This window comes from Plectropomus leopardus, chromosome 10, assembly GCF_008729295.1.
Source record: "Plectropomus leopardus isolate mb chromosome 10, YSFRI_Pleo_2.0, whole genome shotgun sequence".
NCBI classification, from domain to species: domain Eukaryota; kingdom Metazoa; phylum Chordata; class Actinopteri; order Perciformes; family Serranidae; genus Plectropomus; species Plectropomus leopardus.
Window position 1 is genome coordinate 6,713,983 of NC_056472.1, and position 27,427 is coordinate 6,741,409.

At 38.3% G+C, this 27,427-nt stretch overlaps 1 protein-coding gene across 1 annotated transcript; it reads right to left on the bottom strand.

The window, feature by feature from the left end:
* Positions 1-81: 81 nt before the first annotated feature.
* Positions 82-27,427, bottom strand: LOC121949393 (carboxy-terminal domain RNA polymerase II polypeptide A small phosphatase 1-like). The gene is made up of 7 exons (XM_042495066.1): positions 27,067-27,427; positions 16,483-16,631; positions 11,089-11,190; positions 6,505-6,561; positions 4,745-4,837; positions 3,548-3,733; positions 82-3,374 (listed from the first exon to the last, which is right to left on the bottom strand). The coding sequence occupies exons 1-7, from the start codon at positions 27,149-27,151 to the stop codon at positions 3,246-3,248; spliced, it is 801 nt and encodes a 266-aa protein (XP_042351000.1). The 5' UTR covers positions 27,152-27,427; the 3' UTR covers positions 82-3,245.

Sequence of the window (27,427 nt, forward strand, 5' to 3'; positions counted from 1 at the left end):
TTCCTACCAAGTTGCTCATTGCCTTTTTGTCAATGTCTTTTTTTGTTTTGAAGAAATCACACCAACTTGCTTTAAAGGTTTAAATCCTTGTAAAAGGCATCTGAAAGCACCACAAGAAAAGTGACATCACACCAGGTTTAAAAAATGACTTTTTGCTACAGATGCAATTTTGGTCCTTTCCACTACTTCAGTTGGCTGCTTTGACACATACAGCATCTTTAACCATGGCTGATTTACAGACTACATGTTGTGCCGGTTATTATGCAATATAATCTAATATGCACTCTGTGTAATTTTCCCATGTTTGACAGCATGTTTTTGTGTGGCTGTTGTGACAGTGACTTTTAGTCTTAGTTCTCAGTATTACCACACAGGAAACACAACATTAGTTTCCAGTTGATTACAGCCATCTATCCATATCAAATTCAGATATTAGAAAAGATCATCCAAGCAACAATTAACATCTCTTTTCATCATTTGTCTGTTGTATAGAAATCATTTTTTAAGTTTTGATGAGAAGTTTGAATGAGGAGAGTTCTGTCTTGCAGCAAAGGGCTTGTAATGTAAATACATTGGGCCAAAAATCAGGTAATTTAGGAAAGAAATAGGTTAAGAAATTACTTGATTACCTTGATTGATAATCAGGGCATGCTAGTTTTGTTGCTGAGCGGGTGTTGTGTTTGAACTTTAACAGAGAATGATAGTTGTTTTCATATGAAATCTGTTTCCATATTCCATTTTTCCATTTGACTTGTTTCCACCTCTGCCATGTTGTGTTGAGCGTTAGCTATGTGAAAAAAGTACTGTAGTGAAATATGACCTGTTTCAATAAAACATGCTTTATTGACGCAAGGTAAAAATATCTCTAGTCGTTTTCCAATCTTTAACAATTGTCAGCAGCAATTTAAGAACTCAACTTGTTTTGTTTTTTTTTTTAAACTTGTGTCACAATGTTAATACTCTCGTTGCTTACAGTAAAAAAAAGTTAAATCATTATTTAAAGACAGGTTATAGTTTTTCACATATTGTCAAAGCATCTTCGTTTTTTCAAAAATCTGAAACCAATGTACACACCGACGCAATCACACTGAAACCCACACGCACACATACAAATATACACACTCGCTTCAGACTGAGTTAAAGTGAATCGGGGCTCAATCATGTCAGACGCCAGTTTCCCCAATTAAAACTGTATTTACAGCTCGATGCGGCAGTACAGTTGACTCCATTAATGTCTTACACAAAAATCAAAGTTTGGATTCAAGTTTACCGATCAAAGTGTGCTTTCAAATCAAACATCAAACTTATTGAAGTCGCCATGGCAGGGATAAGCCCCCTCCTGCACACATGAACAGTATTGCATGATTGATGGGCCACGCGCTGAGGTCGCCCACTCAACTAAAAAACTCTAAAGATAAAATAACATTAGGTAAAATAACATTAAAAACCAAATTAAAATGATTGCTTAAAATCCTGTTATACTGTATATACAAAAATAATCTCACCATTTCTGCAGTAAATTATTGTGTGTGGAAGGTCCGATCACTGAGCAGTCAATCTGTTTTTTTAACCCTGATCCACATTTTATATGTCTACCAGAGTTGCTGGTATAGATGTATGAGGTACACCAGGATGCAGGTGTTTTCTGACAAGACTGGGCATAAAACAAAGGGTATAAAAGGGTTACTACACATTACCAATTAGATTCCAGTAACATTAGAATTTAGTGATTCAACCTTATCAGTCATCCGTAATGTAGTGAATAAGGATTTCAATCAATGGCAATGGATTTCAGGATACATTTTCCCACAACTACTGTTCCATTTTTTTTCTGCCTAAATGCAAAAGCTTAAGTGTACGGTGCATTTTGGAGCCAAATTCCTCCAACAAAAATTATTTGTTCAAAGCTTTCCGAAGACATAGCGAGTGCACAGTCCATGTCTTTTGTAGTGAAATGTTAAAGACATAATTACAAGAAAATTATCTAAGTTTAGTGATTGTCTTTTAATTATGGAAGCCCACTTCCACCAATGTGATGGGGAAAAAAAAGATCATGTGAGCCATTATGATGAGAAAGACTTTGTTTACCTCCATGGTCCAGTCAAGCAGATCTGACAGTAAATTGGGATATAAAATGCCATAACTTAATTTAATCCTATTGGACATTTGTGTGGATTTTTGTCATAATCAGGGTATAAATTCTTGATCTATGGCCAAAAAATATATTGTTATTGTTCATTGTTGAGTCCAAGTGGACGTTTGTGCCAAATTTGAAGAAATTCCATTGAAGCGTTCATGAGATAACATATTTACAAGAATGAGATAGATGCAAGGTCACAGTGTCCTTTACCTTTGACCTGTGACCACCAAAATCTAATCAATCCATCCTTGAGTCCAAGTGAAGGTTTGTATCTAATGTGAAAAATTTCCCTCAAGGTGTTCTCAAGATATTGCCTTCACGAGAATGTGACAACGCAATAACATCATGCTATTTCTCAAAATAATGACAATCTCAAAGAGATAAGAAATTTTCTCAAAATAATTGAAGTACCTTGGTAGCTAAGATACAAGTCATTATTTCGAAATGTTTACTTTTCTTTTTTTCTTCTTTTTGCAAAAAGTCCATCAATATTTTGTGATAGGTCATTGGTCTGAAATACTAAGTCAGTTTTCTTAATAAAGTTTCTTATCATAATGAATAGCAGGATCTTTTTTATCATCACATGTAATGGACATGGGCTTTCATATTTACTACATACACATTCAGCCATTTTAAGCAAAAAAAAAGTAAGTTACGGGGGCTTGAGGAACAGTCTTGTGCTGAAATGAAAATGACTGACGTGGCTCATTTGTAGAATGGCACTGACCAACTGTTAACACAATCTAGGTTTACAGCATACTTACATACTAGGTCACTGCTGTCAACGTAACGACAACAGCGACACACTAGCTGCACTGCAAAAGATAACTACTGCAGTCATTGAATCTCATATTCAGGCTTTATCTAGTTTTTTTAAAAAAGGAGAAAAAAATCTCTCACTGGTACCAAACCCTGCTGAAAATTGCTTTTCACTTTTTTTGTTTTGTTTTGCAATATACCGTGTGAATACGAGATTAAATGAGAGGCATTTTTTGCAGTGTGGTCCTTGTAGTTGGAAGCAGCGTGGAGCCTGTGGCCCACCAGCCTCCGTGGCCCCGTGACAACAGCTGCTGGTGATTATTTTCATCCTAATATCCTGCCTCTGTTAACTTGAAGTCCTCTGCTGCTGGAGAACATCATAGATGTCATCCACTTTGCTTAGTCTCTCAAAGAAGGGGATAAGGTCGAGGAGCTCGGTGTCTGACATGTCGTCAAACCAGGACGCTACAGGAACCTGGAGGTTTGAAGAAGCAAGAGGTGGTAGAATTAGAAGAGCTTTTCAATGTTCCATAGTTCTTAATATTATATACTTACTGTATTAGTCTTGTTCTAAAACATGATTTTAGTGAACATTACAAATTTTTGTGCATTTGGTGTATTGTAGAGAAAGAAATAGAAATGGCATACTGCGTTGTCGGGATGGAAGATGTAGGAGGCTGGGGAGTTATCAATGATGATGACCTTGTTGAGGTCTCTTCCTAAACGGCTCAGGTCTTTTACGTAATTCCCTTTGTGGAAGACACACGACTCTCGGAAGAGACGGCTCCGGAAGGCCCCCCATTTGTCCAACAGGTCAGACACAGGATCTGCGTACTAAAGTGGCAGCAGAAATTATGATAAATCCACTGTTTACTCTCTTTTATCTCTGTTTTTGGTCTCCACCCCATCAAGAGAGAAAAAATTGTCTCTTCGGCTGCTAAATGCTTCACCTTGATTGCTAGTTACTCTTTGTTGTTTGGTAATGTGCAGTGGGTTTTTTAATAGCTTTTTCACAAAAATTTTGATCGGGGTGAACCGAATAAAGCTAGCTAAAACAAAAATATAAGTTTGAGGACACTGAAATGCCCCATAGACCTTGAGGTTCATTGTCTCTTGGGTCGTCACTTACACATACACATAGTTGTTTGATCCATTGTTTATCTAAATAAACTGATTATCACAGATAATAAACCAGAGCCCATCTATACCCTTTTCATTAAGTATTTAGTATGTTAATCTTGTAGTACTTTACATATTATTTTTGCATGTATTATTTGTAATAGTAAGCTTGTTAAACTAGAACATGATGGCCTATGCCGACCTACAACCAACGTGCATAGAATTTCAATGAACAGTTTGAGCATGAACCTATTGTACGTGTCAGCAATAGAAAAGTGATAAATACAACATTTAAAGTTGGAAATTTTTTTTTAAATTCAAAAGACGGCAGATCAGTATTTGATTTCAGACGACGTACACAAAATGTACCCATGATACTACTATCTGTAAGTGTTTTGGACAAACATAGCAACCATAAAGTATCAAGCATGAATGAGTTACTAAGTCACAACCGACGAGATGATTCACAAAGTTAAATTAAGGTTAGCACAGTTCGAAGTAAATGTGAAAGGTTAAAACGTGCAATCACCTGACAGGTATCATAAATATATCTTTATGTATGAGGGCTCTATGTGGGTCACATACAAATCAAACCCATATGAGGCTGGACTCCCAGTTATTCTATAACAGGTGTCACTTATCACATCAAGTCTGACCGGTCTGCAAAATGCTGGCCTGAAAAATCACGAGTCAGTAAGTAACAGAGAATAACAATTTCAATCTGACCTTTGATAAGCTTGCGGTGAACAAAACGCACTCGAACAATTCTCCCATCCTCTTGAGGAATTCGTCAACATGCGGTCTCTTTAACACGTACACCTGGGTGGAGACACAGAAGGCATAGGAGTATGAAATCCACAGTTGTTGTTGTACCACATTCTTCACTTATGAGGGATGTGATCAGCAACACAAACTACTTAAGTAAAAATATGTAGATAAAGGAAATGGTGATCGTACTTCTGACCTGTGCTTCAAGATATTCTGAAGACACATCAGCACCCAACAATTTGTATTTGTGGTCCATGTGGGTAGTAAACAGGCTGAAAAAAAGGCCCTATATGGGATTGTTAATGGGTCCCATAATGGCCCCATGCCAATTACCCAAATGGGGGGTCCCAAATTTTCTGAAGTGGGCCCGAGATAGAAAGAATTCAGCCCACTTACTACCCACATGGACCTCACATACAAATGTAGGCTGGAATATAACTAACTGACTAATCTAAATTTAGGCTTTTTAAAGAGCAAATCTTGTGTAAAGGTGTTTGCTTTAACTTAATGTTATAAAGTAAATGTTGACTGGAAAACGGAGGTTTAATTTACGACACATAGGAAGTGCGTCAACCACAGTATCAATGTAAGTTCTTTGCAGTGACTATCCCCAGTAGCATCCAAATGGTGGACAGTGGAACAACAAAGCCAAGTAACTAAAAACTCTACCCAGCTCTGTTGCTAAGCTCTAAGGAAAACAGAAAGCGATCAGTTGTCTTTGTGACAGCAGCGCCAACAATAATACCACTTGAAAACGCAAGGTGGTGGGGGATAATAAAAAAGTTACCACTTTCTGTTTCCATTTTAATACATAATCTTTCTCTATTTTATATATGTAGACATAAATATGTATAAAACAGTCTCTAAGCATGACAGTTATGTCTTTATTGAGATAATTTTGATAATTCTGTATTGCCCAAATGACATATTAAAAAGAAAACACAAAAGCTATCATTTTTATTCCAAAAACATTTCATGTAAACATTCCAACAGGACTTAATATCTACTTCCACTAAGATGCTGGCGGCCTTGTTTCTGAACCAAGTCATCCCGAATAGGCTTTCCCCACTTTAACAAGCCTATCCTGGATTACTTGAAACAGACCCAGGCCCTTTGGACAACAAAGCTCCTCTGTCTTCTGGGAGGCCCAGCACAACACACTGCGGTTACCACTTTGACGCCTGCAGGGAATAGTCACTGCCATTCCCCCGCACCAATGAGCGGGACATAATATGCACCACAGAGCGAGATTGATGGCCAGTGATTTCTGAGAAGCCTGCCAGGGTTTCCTCATTTCGTCAGGCCACGTAAATAGCCGCCTGCTGCTTGGAGCCATCAACAGCGCGGGCTACAGCACTGTCAGGGGGCTAGCACAATGCTTCCAGTGCAAAATAACCATGGAGGGTTTTTCAATTTTAATCTCTTCCTTTTGTATTTGAGAGTTCTTGAGGTATCATACTATCCTGGGTAGATTACAGCACAGATTTTGGTTACTGGGGAGTGATATATGCACTACAATAATGGTCAGTGCACATTAAATGGTGTCCGAATCAATCCTGCTTTTTTTAAACAAATGCTTAGGGCTTTATGCAGGAAGTCTATTAAGCTTTTAGTAACTTCTATGATGTCTACTTTCTGCTTTGTGGTGATGTGACTGAAGCAACATATACTAAGATGACAGTGTAGCAAATGGTCACTTAAGCAAATCAAGTGCCTACCTGATGAACTGTTCCATCAATTTCCACTGGAATGATAAAATCAGCATTGTTCACTGGCTGTTGAAAACAAAAGTAGAAATGTTAGGTCACTTAGATTAAATAATACGTTTCATTTTAATCTCCAAGGGAAATCTACACTTTCCCACACAGATGTGAGTGATAGCAACAAATCTGGAGGGAGAACGTGTCAGATAGACACAAAGATGCCACCTCAGCATCTTTTAAATAACACAATACTGTAAATAATATGGATCTGTCACTTCCATCACTGAAATATGGGCCCCACAGAACGTGACAAGGGTCATTAAATGTATGATATATTGAGGCAGTTCTCATGTCTAATATATGCTTCTCAAATGTTAGTATCACTCCAAGCATATTCTATAGGAGGTATCACAGCATGACCTAGATTCGTAAACTGTGAGGTAATGCAAGTCGGACGGAACGAGGTTAACAAGAACAGAAACAAAAAGTTAGAATTAAAGCACAGTAATGCTGGTTTATGTTCCATCCTGCAAGTTTGAATTTAGTGTAATATTTTTCATTTGAATAATAATTAATTAGAATAATTATTAATTAATTGATTAATTAATAAGTTACTTTTTTTTGTAAAAGTCTAAGAACAAAAACGTGTAGCATTCAAAGCAGCCTGAATATGTACTAAAGTGCATTTTTGTATCACCACCAGTACAAGTCCAGGATTGGCAGCTGTTTTTTTCTTGTGGTTTTATCTGCCTCTTGCTTTGAGTTGTTGGCTCACTTCTCCGTCAGTAACCACTGACTACTCTGATCCTACTTTAAATGATATAGTCACTATCTTAACCTAAATACTTGCTATCACAACATACTTCCAAAAACACTTTCAAGAATATCAGCTACTTCAGCCAATTCAATTAGTATATTGCGTTTTCTGCTTTATTGCATATGTGGTTTATTTGTCATTAGTAATATTTCCATTCAACTGTCAAGAAATTTTGAGCAACATTTTGAAATACGTTAAAAAATAGGAGGAAATTTGGTGTTATTTGTGAGCTGTTTTGAGTGAATGTATTAAGCTTCGAAAAGCGTAGTTTCATCAGAATTGGACAGTATAGGCTACCAGGGTTTCCCGAACATTCATTTATCTGTGGCGGCCTGCCACGATTAAAACATCTGCTGCCACAAATAGATTTTCTATTTTTGGAGCTGAACCACTCATTAGGAGTGCTGCTGAAACATATACCATTCAGTAATTTATTGCACCACACTCTCGGAGCACAGAGTGTCCTCTGGGCACAGATGGAGCAGCAGGACGTTAGGCGCATTGAAGTGAAACTTAATCGTTCATTCTGCTGGGTCTAAAAGTTTGCATTCGCTCGCAATAGCTGGTCCTCTCATTCATCAATCTGATCTGATCAGCTCTGAAAGGATAAACACACTGTTGAAAACACTGGGCTACACTTTCTGCATGGCTATAACCTTCCATTAAACATAGAACAAGTAAAAGTTGCAATTCAATCAAGCAAGTTTTAATTGTTCTTTCATGTCAGCTAGTACTTGCCATGCATGCTGTCCAGATATGAAGACAACTTAATTCAGTGATTCTGCGGAAACAGCTTATCAGTGATGTGAGTTAAATGTTTGCTACATCAGAACTTATACAGCGAGGCCTTTTCCATATCACATTGAGTGAATCAACTTTTTCTTCAACAAAGGCAAAAACCACCTTAAGCAAGCATGAAAACTTTAGTGTAAGTTAGGAAGTTTTAGTGAAACTTTTTCAGGCCATTTGTTTATTTTAAAAATTGTTAAAACTTTACAGTCTAATACCAAGCTCTGCTATATTATACTACAAACTTTGACCCATATTTGAATTCTGGTCCAAAATGACACCATTAAAGGTCAGCAATAAAATATATGAGTTTCTGATTCTTTATTATAAAGGCAAAAATTACTATTAAGAAACTGGTGACATATTACTGGAGTTAGACAGGCAGTTTGACTTTGTTGGGATGACTTAAGGGTAATAGAATTAATCATTATTAGTATTCAGGAGTTGTACACCATTGGGCACTTTATGGTAGAGGTGCATTTGTTTCATTTTATCCAGTATTTCATGTTATATCAATATTTTATATTCTAAGAGTTAAAAAAATGTCCCTTAGCACACAGGCTATCCTCTACCTTTCACTTACAACCAACACCAAAACTGTGTTACCTATGTTTAGCATGTGTGTCAAGTAATAATGAGGTTTATTATCCACCTTATGTTAAACATGGAGTTCACAGAGTCTGACCCTGTTTACACATAGCTAGTGGCAATATCCAGTGTCATCCTTTAGGACAGTCTGTGACCTGAGAAGGACCAAACACCACATGGCATTCATTACATAATTTGTCGTGACACGGGAGCCTTGACTTTTGGCATTGACCACTTTGTTCACCCAATGCTACCTTAAAAGGTATCAGACTGATCAAAGGAAGCCAGTTATTTGTAGAAACAATGTAAAACTTAATACGTTATTTGAAAGCATCTATATTCGGATTATATTACCACTGAGAGCTAAACATATCTGTGTCCTCAGCAAACTACTAATCATTCTTGTAAATCAGATTTTAATGACTTTCTTTACATCTCACTTGGATTTCAGGGTGCAGGTGGTGGTGGTCTGCATCGTGTAACCAGAGCATCATAAAAATATATGGTTAATGTTTAGGCGGCACATGAGCCCGGTACTTAACGATAAAAATAAATCATGTGCCTCCTAAAAATATGCAAAATGATGTAGTGCAAATCCCTTTGCTATTTTCGCCTTGGCAAGTAGATTGTTTGCTTTGACAGTCAACATAGACGCCTAACAGCGGATACTTAATGAGGGGGTTTGGGCTATTTTTGAATACTTGATGACCTTTAAATAATTAAAGGTCACAGGTATAAAAATGTATAAATGTAATTTAGTGCAAATGAAACAGGTGGTAAATGACTCAGCTAATTTGGATGGAAGTGAGTTATTTTTTTTTAGGTTTAAATATAATGAAATATTTTTCAAATTCATACATTTGCAATAAAGTTTTTTCAGTGATAAAACAATTATAATTACCCAGCGTGCACCACTGTTCCCACTTAGATTATTACACTTAGTGCAAAAACCCTTTTTGGATGAAGCTTATGTGCTTAGAATGGTAATGAAGACATAAACTCAAAGTGAACAACTGCTTTTGGACTGTAACTAACAAGCTCTTAAGTAAATCTTAATGAGCTTCATTGTGCCACGGTGACTGAAGACATGTTTGTCAACATCTGAACACCTTGGTAAATCTCACTTAAAGAGGTAGCTCAACACTTTAAAAAAATATAGTTATACTCTTTCTTGGTTAGAGTTATATGAGAAGATTAATACCACTGTCATATCATAATGCAAGAAACAGCTAGCCTGGCTCCCAGCATCTTTTCCCTACCAGAATCAGATGTCAGTATGTCGTTGGATTTTGGATGTTGAATGTCGGACGTTGAATTTCGGAATGAAAATCAGGTTGGCAATATCTTAAATGTCAAATGATGTTAAAATTTCATGTTGTGTGGATGTTGACATGTTAACGATGTGCAGATGTTGGGTTTTGTTCTCCATACCTCACAATTAAATGTCTTCATTCTATATTACAATGAAATATGTTTGATTTTGGTTACTTAACAACACAACTTTAAAGCAAAAAAAAATTGTCCTCATCTGTTGTCAGTGTTCTGGTCAAATATACATTGCCATTAGACGTCTCACATTTTAATCACCCAACGTCACAACCCAAATTTGATCAAATATCAGTGTCTAACAATGTTGGTGACCAGCTGGGCAAAGCTGACTGAATAACACATTATATCTTGTTTGTTTTTAACAATAGTGTTAAAGTGGCACGTTACGATTTTATGGGGGATTATGCATTGTGTTGTTTTTTTGATTGGGACATCTCCACTGTTTCCCTGGTAACTTCACAGTTGAATTAAAAACTCCAAGAAGTTAGTGCTCCAGTCAAAGACATATAAGTGCATATAAGACGTGCCAAATTGAACTGGAGTGGAAACCCAACGGGCACAAACCAGCACTATGCCAATTAACAATGCACACAGTTATAAGCTATAAACTCAGGTCAGAATTACAGACATAATCTTACTTTTCATGATAATTATCTGCATTTATTTTAAGAAATCAAAGGAGGAAAATATTAATACCTGTGAAGTAACATTTTTAAATCATAAGAAAACTTTTAAATCCAATTGCAGCAAACAACACTGCATGACTCTATCCCCGACTTACAGAGATCCAACTCAGGAACACTGAGATGAATCGACGATATTCTAACCAGTGCAGTCTAATTTTTCAACTAATTAAAGCTGACACCATTATTTGAATAGTGTTGAAACCACGTAAGTATTCTACACATAGTTACACAAGGTATTTGGATGGATGATGTAGGAGGATTTTGGATGAACTAATGGTTTAATCATCTCTTTTGGATAACTGTCTGCTAGAGGTTGCTCTCCTTTTTCTCTCTCCCCATAGATCACAAAATATACATATGTGAGAAATTAGGTCACGCAGACCAGCTTACCTTAAATGAACTATGGACTAGTGTTTCATCCAAATCAATGACCACACAGATCTTCCCTGCGTCATTGGATTTCATCCGTGGAAGCAGCGGTTTTGCTGGAACCTGAAGACAAAAGGCAAATTTAGATCTCATAGCTCATTGCATACTTAAATTAAGACTTTCTTTTAGCTTTCATGCCCTAAATATGAGCAGCAGCCTTTCACTATAAGAAATTACCATCTCGATTTGTTGTGAAAGACTTACAGCTCATTGTGTGTGTGTGTGTCTGTGCATGCGCTTCTTGCAACTGAATTGGCATTTGTGTTAGATGTTACAAGAAACCTTGGATGATACAGCTGCTGCCACATTGATGGAGCGTGTAAATATCACCTTAGTGTGTGTCGTCCTTCAACAAGTGGTAAGAGATGGATGTTTATTAATGTGATTCTGATTCTAAAAACAAGCTGGCATAATCAAACAAGCTGCCTGTAACACTGACGCATGTGTTTGTCTGTGTAGAGTGAGCTGCCACGTGAGGATAATGGAGTTTGACACTGTCTGCCAAGCTGGGATCTCCAACTTAATCACTGCCGCAGTTGGTAGTACAGTCTCAGTGATTTAAAAATAAACCAACAGTACTAACTACAGATCTGCCTTGGTTCTGGGGAGGGATGTCAGCACTTAACTGTCAATTGGTATATTTAACTGGTAACACATGTTGGTCTATAATTTAATATTGCTACTCTTCATTTTGCTGCACTGCACACCACATGGGTCTGGTAGAAGCTAGACAGCTAGCAGCGCCACTCATTCGGCGATTTCCGCACATCGTCCCAATGTCTCGACCCAACATCGTATCTGTAAAAAGATCATGCTCATGCTCCCGTCTTCCCCCAGGTTGCTCGGAAGTAGCTCAATTTTATGTCATAAAAACCTTTTTAGCATTGTTGACTATGTTATCACTGTTCGCTCTGTTACCACCGTAACACTGTAATATCAGCATAGCTAATGGTGCTAATATAGTTAATGATTCTAAAAGGGTTTTGCAGCTCAAAATGAAGCTGCTTACTCACTGGAGCGGCGTGGGGGAAGACCGTAGGGTGGGCACAGTATTTCATCAGTAACATGTTCTGCCACCTTGACAGCATTACTGGCTGTAGTCTCTAAATGAGCAGCATGGCTAGTTACCCAACATTAGCTTCCTCCCAACCCAGGTGGTGCACAGTGTTGAGCAGCACATTCCTTGTGCTGCTTTCAGATGCCTTTCACCCCTTGAAACTTCAGCAAATTGGCTTGATTTCTAAATCTACTAATTTCTTGCAATTTGTGGAACATTTCTCGCCAAGATGGTTGCCTTTTTCCCCAATATTTTTTGAAAAAAAAATCAAATCAATTTTCTCAGGTCTCAAAGTTCAAACATTTTTGATAGGCATCTGAAAGCAGCACTAGAAAAATGATGTCGCTCCAGGTTTTAAATTGTAAAACCTTTGAACCCAGAGAAAATTAGGGCCACTTTCATGGGAAAAGCTAGGGAAAAACCATATACACTAAATATTTATAATTATCATAATTCGTATTTAAAATTATGTTACGAAAGGTCATTTCCTTTTTTTTCTTTTTTAAACATATTTTTAAGTGTTTGTAATTTTTACAGATTTCTTTCTAATTTTAGGGTAATTTCTTCTTTTGTTGCTCATTGCCTTCTTAATGGATGCCGACCTATTGAAGCAAAACTAAGTGAAACCTACATATCTAAATGTGACTTTTAAGTTTCCCCACAGTTCTGAAAACTCAGTGTTATCAACTCAAATACATCACAGCTTTGGTGCAAAGACATATTGTACCTCCTCTATTGGTGGATTGCAGTACTCGCAATCACAAAGCTCAGAGGATTCATCATCACTCTGTTCCTCTTCTGAATCCGTGCTGTCTTCTGAAGTCTTGTTTTCCTCAGTACTTCCCTCAGTTTTTGTAAGTTGCAAGACAACACTGTGAATAATACTTGAAGTAGGTTTGTTACCAAATCCACAGTTGTCGTCTGATTCTTCAGTTTGTTCATTAGTTAAGCTGTTGGCTAAATTTTCCCTCAGTTCAATAACTTCAGTAATTTCAAAGCTTCCTGCCTTGCACTTCTCTTTTTCATTCCTTGAAGCATCCCAATGGATTATCTGATCATATGATCTTCCTTCCATTATAAATCCATTCAGGGCCTGTTTCACAGATGACTGAATGCTTTTGATCTTATATGCATAGTATTCCTCAACACCTGGCTCGCACATCTCTCCACTTTCCTCAGGGTCTACAAGTGACCAATATGGCTCCTTTTCTGAACATGCGAGAAATACTTTGTCTTCAGGCTCAGTTGTGGGTAAACATTCAATGGTAGAGGTATTGTCACAAATAGATTCATAATTTGGAACATTAGATTCTTCTTCATAAGCATCACCTCCGACAAAAATGTCCTCTGCACATGGCGCACTCATACTCTCCTCATTACCATGGGACAGGCAGGTCTCACTTTCTTCTTCTTTGCAGATTTCAGAAACATGGCCATCAAACGCAGAAGGTTCCTCATCAAAATTGTCCTCGTCTTCCTCTTTTTCCTCACTATTCTCTGCATAGCTGGCATGAGCTTCTGAGTCATCTTCCTCAACTTCATTCTCTGCTAAACTTGATTCTGTTTCATCTACGAGTTGCTCCTCTGACTCATCACCTCTCTGACTTGCATCCTCCTCATAAGTATCTTCACTTTCTTCTTCAGGGGCATCCAAACATGTATCAGTTTCCTGCACAAGAATTTCCTCATTGATTTCTTTATGTTTGGTCTCACATTGAATTTCAAGATGCAGGCGGTCGTGGATATCTCCTCCATCAAAGCACGAGATGTAACGTTGCTTTTGCGCAAATGTGTGTCCATAATAGTCAGCCCTGTCGAATAGATCGAAGTAATCCTCAATAACCACATCGACATTTGGCATTTTCTTTTTATCCATTTCACTTTGGTCAGCATTGCTTTGCTCTATTTCTTCATCATCTTCAAAAGATTCCCACTGGGTCTGCTCATCACTTGAATCTTCCTGAGCTCCTTTGTCTGATTCCCCGCATGAATCAAAAGAGCGATCTGAAGGAATGCTGCCACTGGGACAAGTCTTGAAGGATTTGGTTTCAACAGAAGAGCAATCTGAGGAACCGTCTTCTTCTGTGCCGAACTCCAAGGCCTTATCAGAGCTCTGCTCGAAAGTAGCACGTTCTTGATCATACTCTTCATTTGTTTCCGAGTAATCAGTTTCGCACATTTCACAGTGATCTGCGGATGTTTCTGATGCAGTGGCTTGCGGAGAATCTTCCTCAGTGAGATGGTGTGTCTCGCAGAATTCACTTGCAAGAGGACCATCCTCACAGTCATCCAAATAAATATCTGCAGGTGAGTTGAAGTGTGAGGGATTTACATATTCAGATAATTCACAGGTCTCTTCATCAATAAGCTCTGTTTCATTCTGTTTGTCTTGTTCAGGTGGATGACTCTCTTCATCTTCATCATCATTAGTGCATTCATCATTCTCACTAAATTCAGTACCACAGTCCAATAAGTCCACTGAGTCAGAGATGTAGGGTGTGAAACCAGTCATTTCACATTGCTCAGAGTCCTCTGTTGATGTGTCTGGCTCAGAGTCAAAGGACTCACTCTGCTGATCAGAGGACTCGTATTGTTGCAGCAAGTCGAGGTGGTCTGTGCATTCAGGTATGAAACCAGACATTTCACACTGCCCAAAACTGTCACAGTTCACTGCCAATTTATCTGGCTCAAAGTCAAAAGACTCGAACTGCTGATCAGAGGGCTTACATTGGTGAAATAATTGGAGGTGTTCTGCACAGTGTTCACAGCAAGGACTACATTTGGAAGCTAAGCTATGATTAGCACGTTGCTCAGAGGACTTGTAAGGTTTAAAACACTCACAGTGTTGAGCACATTCGTCAAATGGTTGGCTTAACCCCGAAGTCTCACACTGACCAAGGATCTGGCCGGATTCAAAAAATCCATCGCTTGAGTATTGCTTAAAGCTTTCAGAGTGTCCATTGCAATATGTGCATGATTCAGTCTCATCTCTGTTTATGTTGCAATGTTCCACACAAAAGATAGAAGGGTCCATGTCACTGCTGACAACAGTCTGCTCAGTATAATCCACAAGGACCTTCATGCCAAGTTCAGCACTTCCCTTTGAGGGGCTGGTTAAGTCTGCAGGCTCTGTTAATTTGGGAACCTGGCATTGTTCAGCAAGCATGGCCTCAGTAGACAGCTCCCCTTCCTCGGAGACTTTGCTCTGCTCAGAGTTTTCCAAAAACATCGCAAAATGATTTCTCTGTCTGGATTTTGTTTGTTCAGGGTTTTAACTCCATGCATTTGTTCCGGATCATTCAGAGTCCAAGTCCAAATGACTGGCAGGTAACTGGAGGATCCATTCAGAGTGGATATTCACATGGCTGGTGGGGGGAGTCACTGAGACCACAGCCCCCAAGAGAGAGTAACAGCAACAGGAGCAGCATGCATGTTGATATGACAGTTTGTCACAACCAAAACTGAGCCTAGCACTTGACTCGACCCTCCCTTTGCCAGAGACCAAGCAATTTATTTTGGGGACTTGGAAAGACGTGACAAATAACTTCTGGAATATCAAATCTCTATAAAAGGCTGAACTAAGGCATAAATCTGAAACTGACACCTGAGAACGTCTTGACCACTTGATCTTCGGACCATAACTGCCAAAAGCCCTGCTGTTTTCCAAGAATACACTCAGTGAAACCACGGCGTGTATTGTCAATTGTCCAAAAATGTTACGTAAAGAGATAGTGGTCAATAATTGATGGACTATCTGGCACTGTAGCATGTGTAAACATCCTTATTTTTCACATTTTTCATATTTCATATTTAAACAAGCTTTACACAGGTATTCTCTATTTCTAATATTAAATAATTGATTAAGTGATGATTATTAGTTTCTATAATTGAGCCCTCATGCATCCAAAAATGCTTTAAAGACAACATAATCGTTATCGATCCCGATGATTTGTAGCATACCTACAGTAGCTGATTTTTGCGGATTTTTGCAAAGCAGTGATCTTCTGGTCAGACATCCCCTTCTGTAACATTAACACCACTTCTACCCTTCTTGTTACACCAAGTCATCTTGATAGATGTCTGAACATGAAGTGCTTTTCAACACCGCTATACATCACTTCCCAGCCCGTAAGAGATGATCTTGTAAACACGAAAAGCTTTGAGCCAAGAAAACATGTGTTTCAGGCATCACACGGCTTACAATCAGTCTGACCACATGCAGCGTGAAGACGATAAGGGTGAGCGAAACTCGATATCACGAGGAAGAGTCAGAGAGGGATGCAGAGAGATGAACTTACTTTTGACAGAGTTCCATTTTCTTCTACCAGGAGGGGGGCATTGTTTTTTAGCGGAAGGGGCTCTGATTCTTTGTTACATAGACAACAGAAGAGACTGTGGAGAAGGCCTCTGCTGCGAGGCTTCTTTGAGGGGGAAACTTCATTGGCACCTGGAACAGAGTGACACAGAGAAAAACCATGAGGCGTGATGCTCATACTGTACCGACATTATTCTTTCCTGGTACTAATTTCAGTGCTTGAATAACTGTGGGAAGTGGGCTGATATCAACCTAGAAATGTTGCTAAGCAAACCTGAATAGGACTATTCTTCAGTGTGGAGCATCAACTCGAGAGGTGTAACCAGTCCAACTGCTCATTCACATATATTTTATTTGTAATTCTATTTTTATTGTTTATAATGATAGAATTCACAAAAACTAAACAACTGAATTTGGGTTTAATTCATTTTTTATTTGTTGTTCTTTATCTGATTGCACAGCTAGTTTTATTCTGTCATCGACTAATAAATACTCTAGGTTTTGTTTCGGTCACATCCGGCCAGGACTCGACCCTTCTCATGACGTCCATATTGGCAGCAATGCTGATCCAGTATATCCGATCTGTGCATCACTCAGGCTGGACAGACTTCAGGACCCCTACTGTGCCCTGGCATCTTGTGTATTGCTTGTCCACTGCTATTTTAGTTGTGCTGCAAAAGGTTAAAAGACATTGCATAACAAAGTATAGGTGTAGATTTCAGCCCTGGAAATAGTCAGGTGTAGACATCTTGAACCGGTTACCTTTTCAGTGTATATTTTGTTGTTCAAATACTAAGAATTTGTTTAAATGGATGACATGAAGGAGAGCAATACTGAACTCAATGTACTGTAAACATAGGTGACATTATTTTTTTTAAATAACCATTTTCATTATTTTCTGTATTGGTTGTTAGGTCTTTATTTTTGTGATCACTGTGCAAACTGTTCGTGCAAAATTCTGTCATGACTTGCACAGCAATGCTCTTTTAAAGAGCAGCATATGGTAATTTTGCTTGATTTTATGGCATATCTGAAGATTAGGCAAACCTTACCCCTAACCCTGCAATACACTAACAGATGTATATTGTTGGTAACAGGGCTCAGCAGTAGAAGAAAATATTAACTATTTAAAAAAAAACACATATTTGCAGAATTCATGCTACAACTAATACTGCAAAATCAAATGACAAGTTGTGATCAAAGTTCCTCTTTAAATGTAATATTGATGGGAAAGGTTTCTGTAAAACAATACATTCAAGGGGATAATGTTTATTTTATGTTATTATTGAGCATGCATTCTCCTCCACCTGCACTTGTGTTTTTACAATACCCACTGAGAACAGATATAAACAACAGTCAAATTCAAATAGATTTCATCCTTGTGGCCATGTCTTAAGACTGCATTCACATTTGATCCACCTTAACATCACTGACCCATGTACCAACTGCCATTGGCACACACATGTGGTAGCAAACATCCCATCAACTGGTGTGTGAGTGATGAGAGTTTACAAAAAAAGAAAAAACTCTGACAAATTAGCTGAGCCTTGATGAGCAGTCAGAGCTGTCAGCTAAGGCATTAGCATGTCGCTCAGACGTGACTAAATCTGTTGCCTCAGTATGGGGTATATCACGGACCTGTCGGCTTGCTTTGGGTGTAAATGTGTAATGATTGCAAAGTAGCGCAGATGAGCAATGGGTTTCTTGTTAAGCCGAAAACAAACAGAGTCTGTGGACAACACAAAGAAGTGTTGTACTTCTTGGCAGGATGTCTGAAACACTTCCTCTAATGTGGGGATTGGAAAACAGAAACACATTATTAAAGGACGCAGTGTAATAGTTTAAAATATGACTTTATTGTTGACTTGCTCCTGGCTGAAACAAAACTTTTAAACAAAAAAAGTCTATTTAGCACTATTTTTCATTAAAAAAAAAGCTGGCTATTTTCATTACCTTATATTATATTCACTAAAACAGTCCCTTGAGGTAAAAGGTGGTCAATTTAATTACAAAACACAAACCCAGAAACATAAGACAAAAAAAAACATGAAATTTGGACAAAGTTTCTCAAAAGTTAAAAATTTAAGTTAAAATTTTAAAAAATAAAATAAAATTAGTCAAAAGTTTTCATATCAAATACAAAAACAGCATTTATAATAATAACTTTTACAAGCTTTATCTATTCGGTCCGACTTAATCCCCGAACAAGCCTGACCTACTTTCAAATGTTATTCTCTATGACTTTGGCCTGCTGACTACTTCATTCAACAGAGGCTCAAAGCAGACGAAGCCACTGGAGAGCAGTCATAATGGCCCGGGCATGCTTGTCGGGACATACTTCTGTTGGTCCCAAGATGAAAGGTTAGTGTGCAAACACGTGTGAAGGGACAGGGCAGGTGAAGCTTGTAGTGTCAAAAAACATCACGCTGCACATTGCATTACATCTTCTGATATTACACATCATTCAGAGTGCTTAAAATAGCCTCCAGAGCAGCTGCTGACAGCGGTTAATGATGATATTCTATGTTTATGTATATATATAGTGTCGTATAGTGCCACCAGGCCATAAACAGTCACAAACAAAACCTTTTTTGTAACCTACAATCTGTGGCAGGAAATGGATAAAGTACTGTATGTGTTTGTACAGTACAAGAAAGCTTCAAGGCAATGCGAAACAATTTTATCTGTATAATACATTTCATACACAGAGGCAACTCAATGGGCTCTAAAAAAAGAGAAATAGAAATGCACTTAGCTTCTTCTTTGCATAAAGATGTCTATAAAGATGCAGGAAGCAATAAAAAAAAAGATTCAGCTCATGCACAGAAAAAATAACTAAATTATAGCTGCTGTGCAGCTGTGAGAAGGAACCGGGCAATTTGATGGAGCAAGAAGGAGAAAAAGAAAGAGGAGAAAGACAAATGAGAGATACAGGAAGGCCCATTAGCGGAACTTCCTGAACCATAATTATTTCAAACTTAATAAATTAATTAAATTAAAAATGTCTTTGAAAATATGTCTTTAATCCAAAAAGCACAATGCAGGAGTATGCAATGACATGCATAAGACTCAAACTTGTAACAACACTAAGGACAAGTCATGATCTTTTAGAGCTAGTTACCAAATGAGAAACCACAGATTGGGCTCACGCTTTGACTCTGTCAATCACCATCTGCAATTTATTTTTTACAAAGATTGATTGCTTCATAGAGAAATGAGTGATGTTTAAAGATGCTCTTATGTCCACTAACTGCAATAGTCTACATGTGGATAGAATTCAAATATACTGACAAAAATTCAGTTTTTGAGATACAATTCTGACGTTTCCACACTATTTCACCCATGACATCAAAGTGTTTTCTTTTTTCATGAAAACTGGACATTTATTTCGCTGTCTAAACGATGATGCACGGTGGACACATTTTTTTGGTATCTGAAAAAATCTGGTTGGATTGTTTGTGGAGGACAGTCTTAAGATGCTGAGTATTAAATTTGGTGTCAGTTGAGTGGAAAATGTGGGAGAACATATAGGCCCAATTAGTTTTAGAGATTTTGCAAAAAATAGAGAGATGGACTTCATAATTCCTGCTAGCTCAAAGCAAATAACTGGCTCAGGTGGTGCTACATTGTGGTCAAAGCTGCAGTTGTAGAACATAGAACTGATTTGTTACGAATGCGAGTTTTAAACTCTAGACTGTTGCTGTAACCACCATCAGAGCTTTTTCCCCCAAAACTTTAGTTGAGGGGATTTTGGTGTCGAACCGAACCTTTGTGCAAATTATTATTTTCATGTATCCAAAGACACATTTTATGTTCAGAAGAAAAGAAGACGACGAAGAGGAAGATTGGCAAAAACAAGAGGGACCAGCAGAGCTGCCCGGCCTAATTAAGCCACTGACACTGAACACCCTGTAACATCATGTTATTCCCAAAGCTTCCATTTCGGGCCTAGCCTGGAATTTTGTAGGGGCGTCCAGAGGGATCCTCCCCAGAGATTTTATTTTAAAAATAACAAGCTCAAATCATCATTTTTTAAAAAAAAACCCTCAGCCGTCTTATTAATAATCAAAGTACATGTCTTGACCACTGCAAAAATGAACTGTGTATCTCAAAAAACGTTGTTTACAGTTGCAGATTAGTTAGGAATTGTGATGTTAAAAAATATAGTTCTGAGAAATTAGCGGTATTTTTTCACCTCTGTATGATAACATTAGTTTATTAGAAAATTAAATTGGGTTTCTTTCACTTACACAAATTTACAAATAATTTTCAGACAGTTTATGCAGTGTTCACCTCAGCATCATCTGCTGTTATCTGTCCATCTTTGTTAACTGTGACTTTAGCAAAATATGTTGGTGGGTTGGATTTTTACCTATAATAAAATGAATCAGAATAGGCTCCCACAAATGTCTGCATTACAAACATCGAAATGAAAAGACTCCTGCTGACTCCTGATAGAATCGGTTAAGGTCCAAAATAAGAGAGGTCACAAAGTACAAACCACAAGCCATTTGAACTGGTTTCGGTTACATTCCCCTTGGGTTTTTGGTTTGGAAGTAAAGATAGCTAAAGGTCTGGTGGATGACATTTTGTAAAAGCATCAACATGATCTCATCCCTACTTGTCATATTTTGACTCTGTATTAATATCCGCATAAACATGTTTATTACTGCCTTAAATTTGGGCATTTTAACGTGGGTGTCTATAGAGACTGACTGGCTTCTGAAAACACCCTCAAGTGGCCATTTAACTGCCGCTTGGTCAAGTATTAGATTTTTTTTTTTTTTTGTCCTGATGATCATCAGAATCAAGTTAAGGAATCACAAAAATTGTTACACTTCACCCTGTGGGGGACATGAGTATGTGTAGTAGATTTTGTGGCTATTCATTGAACAGTTGTTGAGATATTTTAGTGTGGACAAAAGCCAAGCAACAACAACACTGCCACCCCCCACCACTAGCATGGCTAAAAATATAGTGGGAGTGTGACATGGGTGGACCCATGTCCTCACAATGGGATACATCAAGTTGAAAACACTGGAACAATAATGAAACTGATCAGACAGATCAGCCCAAAATCTAAATATCAATACAACAAGTACAAGTTAGCCCTTAGTATCTGAACAATAACAGCATATTGTGTCAAGTTATTTCCAATAGTTTGTTTACTTTGCTCAAAAATGTCTCACAACATGTGCAGAATAAGTGATCAGCCAAATGTCACGTGCGGGTTAGATCCAGACTTGCAGGTGGGTCAACTGTGCGACATTCAGGACCAAGGACACCTTAAAACACGACTGACACTCAGCTGATATGTAAGAGCTACACACTGATCAAAGTTGTCTGCAACCACATTTTAAACAACACTAGGGAAATACAACCCTAGTTTAAAAGAAACATAGCCAGCAGCGTTCTAATAAGTAAGCTCATTCACACCACAGCAGGTGTTTAGATGAATGTGTCCCATTTATGATTAATCACATGAATGACGTGGCTGATAAATGACGGCAGCAAATTGTTGTTGTGTTTTAATGCCTGTGTGTCCCCTTTGGTCATTCTGAATTTTACAAGTCAGTGTGCAGAGCAGGTGGCGCTATCCACAAGCTCCTTTTTCCTCAGCAGCAGTTTGTCACTCGCGGGGTGAAAAATGTATCTGTTGGTCCTTTAAGAGCTGATAATGGATGAGGAGGGCTGCTGCTGCGAGTGACCGCACACCCGGCAGAATTCATTGTTAAGTTTCATATCTTAATCTATATCTGTGTATCTCTGTCTCTAAAAAAATATAGAGATAGATAAAAATATACAGATATATAAAAACATACAAAAAAAACCTTTGGGATTTCTAAATACCTTACTGTACTGTAATACCTTTTAAGCCTAATGGGAAGAGGAGGAAGTTAGTGTGCTCTTCTGTATATTACAGGGTTTTTCAGCTGATAGGTGGCTATACTGTCAACGGCCAGGAAAAAAATATGGGTATACCCTGTATACCTGCGTATACCCTCCACTACGCCACTGGAAAAAGGAAAACTGTACTGCAACATTCCTCACGCCTCTCTGCCCGAGAGGCTCAGACACTGATAATGAGGTTACAGCATATCGGAGAGGCAGCAACGACCTCACGCCACATCAGCATGTTTCAGCCCACTTAGTTGAAAGCGGGCTTATCTGGGACCCTTTCAGGCTGGGCATGGCTCTGCACCTCAGCTGCTTCTATTCCTATCCAGACACAGAAAGAATGAGGCCTCCCACGGCCGACTTTCCGCCACTTTGACACCTGATATCCTGTTACAATCTGACAACTCGCTTCACGCCCCTCCAGAGCAAATGGTATAGCAGGTTCACGGTGGCTCAGCTGCTCAGGTCAGATCAAGGTTTAAATATTTTGCAGCTGAAAATATTCAGCTCACATGTCCAATTACGAACAAACTACAATATTCATTCCAGTTGAAGTTACTGTGCTGACATCAGTTATCAGGAAATGTGGCTTAATGGCGCAGAAAATGATCACTGAAAAGAATCTAAACTATAAATATACATTAGTAGCAGTATCATCATGGCCATAGAGCTGATTAGAAATGCAGAAGTGTTGCTAAATAAAGACGCAACCAAACATAGATTCAAACTTAGGTCGCAACTTTGCAAAGACTTTTGAAAGAAAGTTCCCTGAAGTTAATTCCAATGTGGCTGCAGCAACTTGTGAAACTACAGAAAGGCTGAAGTCTCCCCTTTGTGTTTCTCTGGCCCCTCACTTGTGGATAGCAGCCATGTTTTGGGCTCATGACCTCTTGGCCAGGAGGAAGTAACCTGAGAGCAGGATGGAGTTGGCCTTTATTAGTAAACTGGACAGTGCTGCCACCCTCTGACTGAATTCAGCACTGACAGCAGAAACACAGCACAGTTTAAGAAATACTTCACCCTCACTTTTCTTGCTTGTCCTGCTCCCCCAGATGCAGAAGTCTAATACAGTGCTGTTTGGTTGTGCGTTTGTCATTAATTAGTTCATTCTGATTATATCAGTCGAATGTATGAATGAAACTTTTATTGCCCCCAGGGGGATTTTCTTTGCACAGATGAGCATACGTTAGTGTGCTGAGCATAAGCACATTAACAACAACACAACATGAAAAAAAACGCAAACACATCATAAAATGTAATAAAAAAGCATCATCACTGGAAATTTGATAAGAAATAAGTTATTAATTAATTAAAGTTAAGTTGCTTTTAGCTTTTTAGCAATTTTTTAATCTAAACTGAAACTTTCAACATCATATACAGCAAGTTCCCTGCAACTTTTTATTTATAGCCAAGTTGAAGTTTAAATTAAAAACTAAGAAATATAAAGCTCCCTGAGGTTTTACAAAGTAAAAGTTCCTTCCATGCTGACACTTTTTTTGCACTTCTTAATCAATGAAATTTATCGGCAATCATTAAAATAAAAAATGACGATACAGATAATCAGCATAATGCCAAATATCAGCCATAATAATCAGCCTGGCCGATAATGTGGCGACCCTTACAACATGTGCAATACAATCTTCACTAAAACATGACTATTTAAAACTGAACTGAAAGTGAAACTTGTCCACTCACTCCTCAAAGCCAGAATCCAGCACCAATGCTTTTAGTGAAAATGCATGTATTCAGAGAGTTTGTAAAAGGATGCTATCCTAGTTTTACTGCTGTCAAATGTAGTCCCCAATCAGTCACCATATAGTATATGGTTCAGTATATTGTCAACATTTTTCGTGGAGACATGCACAAAAAAAAGGCATGACAAATATATTTACAAATGGTCACTTTCTGGTTGAAGTATTGCTTTGAGCATTTCATATTTACAATCAACCACTGAAGTTGAAGGGAAACCGAGATGTTGAGTCTTAAAGCTATGTTTAACGACGAAAGCACATCAAGCAGCTGCAAACTGCTGCTCACCGCAGTAATTACATTTTTCTGCAGCTGGGATGTTTGTTCATGTGTTTCAGGCAGCGGAAAAGTCCTTTGTAACAGCGGTCAACATGTCACAAGTCACAGGTCTCTGTTGAAAGTTAAACTATCCCTAACTTTTAGTTTGGCCACGCTCCCTGCAGAAACAAGCAGGCACAGCTCGAAGCAGCCGCCACAACTTTTCACGGCTTGGCAGTTCACCACTGCTTGGTGTGTTTTTGGTGTTATATTGTTAAGATGCACATTATTGACCCTCACTGGGAATTTTGTCTTCATGACACTTTAGCCACCATTGAGCAACCAGCAGCCAACTGTTCTGACACCAGAGCCTTAGACAGATAGTAGGGAGTATTCCTAATGATTAACCTGTCTTTGTCTTTAAGATGGGAGGAAGCCAAACTAAAAAAAAAATAAATAAATAAACCTCAGGCAAATAAATACTAGGCAGTGCTTTGCATTGTAACATAAATGTTCTGCATTAGTACAGCAGCCCTTAAAGAATATTTCATGTTTTAAATCCCCACAGACTTTTATCTTAAAATGTCCTAATTGGGGCACCCTGTAGCTCACCTGAGAGAGCACAGCCTGGTACGTAAATTTGTTTTGGTCACTTAAACTAATTTCAACAAAAAGTGAAATGAGAGTGAATTTTTCACAACTCACCCCTTTAAATTTTATTCATTAAGCACCAAAGTTATGCATATTAAAAGGCTTGCATGACGGGCTGCGTGGCCTCACCAGTCTGTGAGTCAGCTCAAATACGGTCACTTCTGGCCCCAGAAATCCAAGGCAGCAACGACCGAAATGCCAAACAAAAGTCTACAAACCAATGTGTAACATCATTGTAGCTACATCCATTATTTATACACTCTGCGGTTCTAAATCTGCAAGACTGCACGAGCCCCTGGCACTCCCTCATCGACTTCCCTCGTCACAGCCACCACAGTTAACACATGCATATGGAGCCCCCTGTGGAGCAGCATCCACGTCTCTCTGATCTGCCTTCATTGGTGGCAGCCACCCAGGTAATGATTTTGTTCTAAGCCTCACCATTGTTGATACTGTTGTGAAATTACATCACTATGCATGAGTGCATGGGTATTGAAATAAATTAATATGTAAGTAAGATGTGCTACTTTATATATATGATAAATATTCAAATAATAGCCCGGGCTATTATTTGCTTAAATCGTTGACCTCAACAGGCTTATATTTAGGCATGGCATCTATATGGGAGGGGCTCTTAATTCTTGTTGCTCAGCAAAGATGGGAAATACAATCAAATTATATATTTAACCCTTTGAAACCTAGGGAAATTATCTGTTTTTTCCCCAAAACATGGGAGGAAGGTTATGAGCAACATAGGAAGAGATGACCCGAAAGATGTTAAAAGTACAAAAATTTGCCTAGGAATTTACCCAGGAAATTAACCCAGATAGTAAAACAAACAAAGAAAGAGCAAGACATTAACTGTTTGTTTTAATTACTATAATTCTGTAAACATACTTTTAAATATAGAATTATGACTATAGGCTAGTTAACTGGAGACTTTTCCTTCACTCTTTTGAAAATAGTCTTCAACCTCTGCTAATCTCTTTTTTTTTTTGTATCTCTCGTGTTTACTATGTCAGTACCACTGTCTTTTTTGTTGCTCATGTTGTCAGTAAAATTAATTTAATGATTGAATTGTGGGGAATCTTACCAGGCTAACATTGTGAGTCGTATGTCCACATTTCATGTCAGTCTAAACATATATAAATTATATAACATATATTGTATGCATGATCTAAACAGCTAATCAACAATAACTCCAGGATGTAGCCAACAACCCAACTTTATAAATCTAAAGAACTTCTATAAAAATGAGCATGGCAACCCGGCTGGACCTGTAACTGAGACAGACCTTTATTTATCAAAATGTGTAGCCAAACCGGGCTTGTAAAAGGGATTGGCTGTTTAACTGGGACTAATCTTTTATTTGAAGTTTAATGTTAACCATAATTTTTAAAAAATATTTATTTGAGAGGTGCCCTTTTTCAGTATGAGCACCTGCCCCCTGAAATGTCTGTGCACGGCCCTGCGTAAAATGTCAATTTTAGTATCATTGTGTACTAATATGTTAAAAAACACCATGTGGATAACTTGAGGAGATGATAAGAAGAAGCTCAACATCAAAGTCCAAAACAATAACAGTGACCTGTCAAAGTGACCCCGCCCCCTCTGAACGGACCCATTCTTTGACATGTCCTACTCAGCCTGCATTATCTCACAATTAAAACTCGACACAATAGCGATAAAATAGTAGCCTTTAAGCTTTTCGGAGTCGTATTAATCCAAATTCATGTTCGTTTTGTACTTACACAGCTCCTGAGAGGCTGCCCACGGCTTTGGCCTACCCAGAAGGAAACCGGTTTCAAATTTACTCAAAACTAGTCAAAATGTTCACAACTATGAGCCGGAGGCAGAGGTTACTCAGGGGGAAAGGACACTACCAAAGCTCGCTCACAGAGCTACGGTTTGCATTTGTGACACGGTGGCAGCCTAAAAACACCACAGTCTCGTGCCTCGCTGATATTGTCATGCGCAGCTGAAAAGTTCAGAAAACTTTTCCCAAACTCACCGTCCTGACGACAAGTCGCATTTTCCTCCTCGTCTCTGATTACTTGCGTGATTATCGACGGCGAATGGTCCATTACATCCGTCATTAAGACAAGGACCTTGTTGCTGTATAAAAGTAGTTCCGAGGAGTTACGGCAAAAAAACAATTATTTATATTTTGCCACTCCCTGTCTGCAAACGCGCATACTGACCGTAAAAATAACGAAACGCTCTAACCGGTGAAAAAATGAACAAAACAAACCATCTCGGACCAAGCTGCTCAAAAATGCAAAAGGTTAAAAGTGTCTAAAATAGTTTATTTGTAAAAGTTTTTACGTTGAAGAAGTTCATCAATTTGACCATGCTAACATGGAACTTGACGG

What these genes read in the sequence shown, in the direction of transcription:
- LOC121949393 (XM_042495066.1), bottom strand. Translation starts at nt 27,151, where the DNA reads ATGACGGATGTAATGGACCATTCGCCGTCGATAATCACGCAAGTAATC. An exon ending in TGCGACTTGTCGTCAGGACG is followed by an intron (nt 16,632 to 27,066) that starts GTGAGTTTGGGA and finishes ACTCTGTTCCAG; the next exon opens with GTGCCAATGAAGTTTCCCCC. An exon ending in TCACCGCAAGCTTATCAAAG is followed by an intron (nt 3,734 to 4,744) that starts GTCAGATTGAAA and finishes CTGCCACTTTAG; the next exon opens with TACGCAGATCCTGTGTCTGA.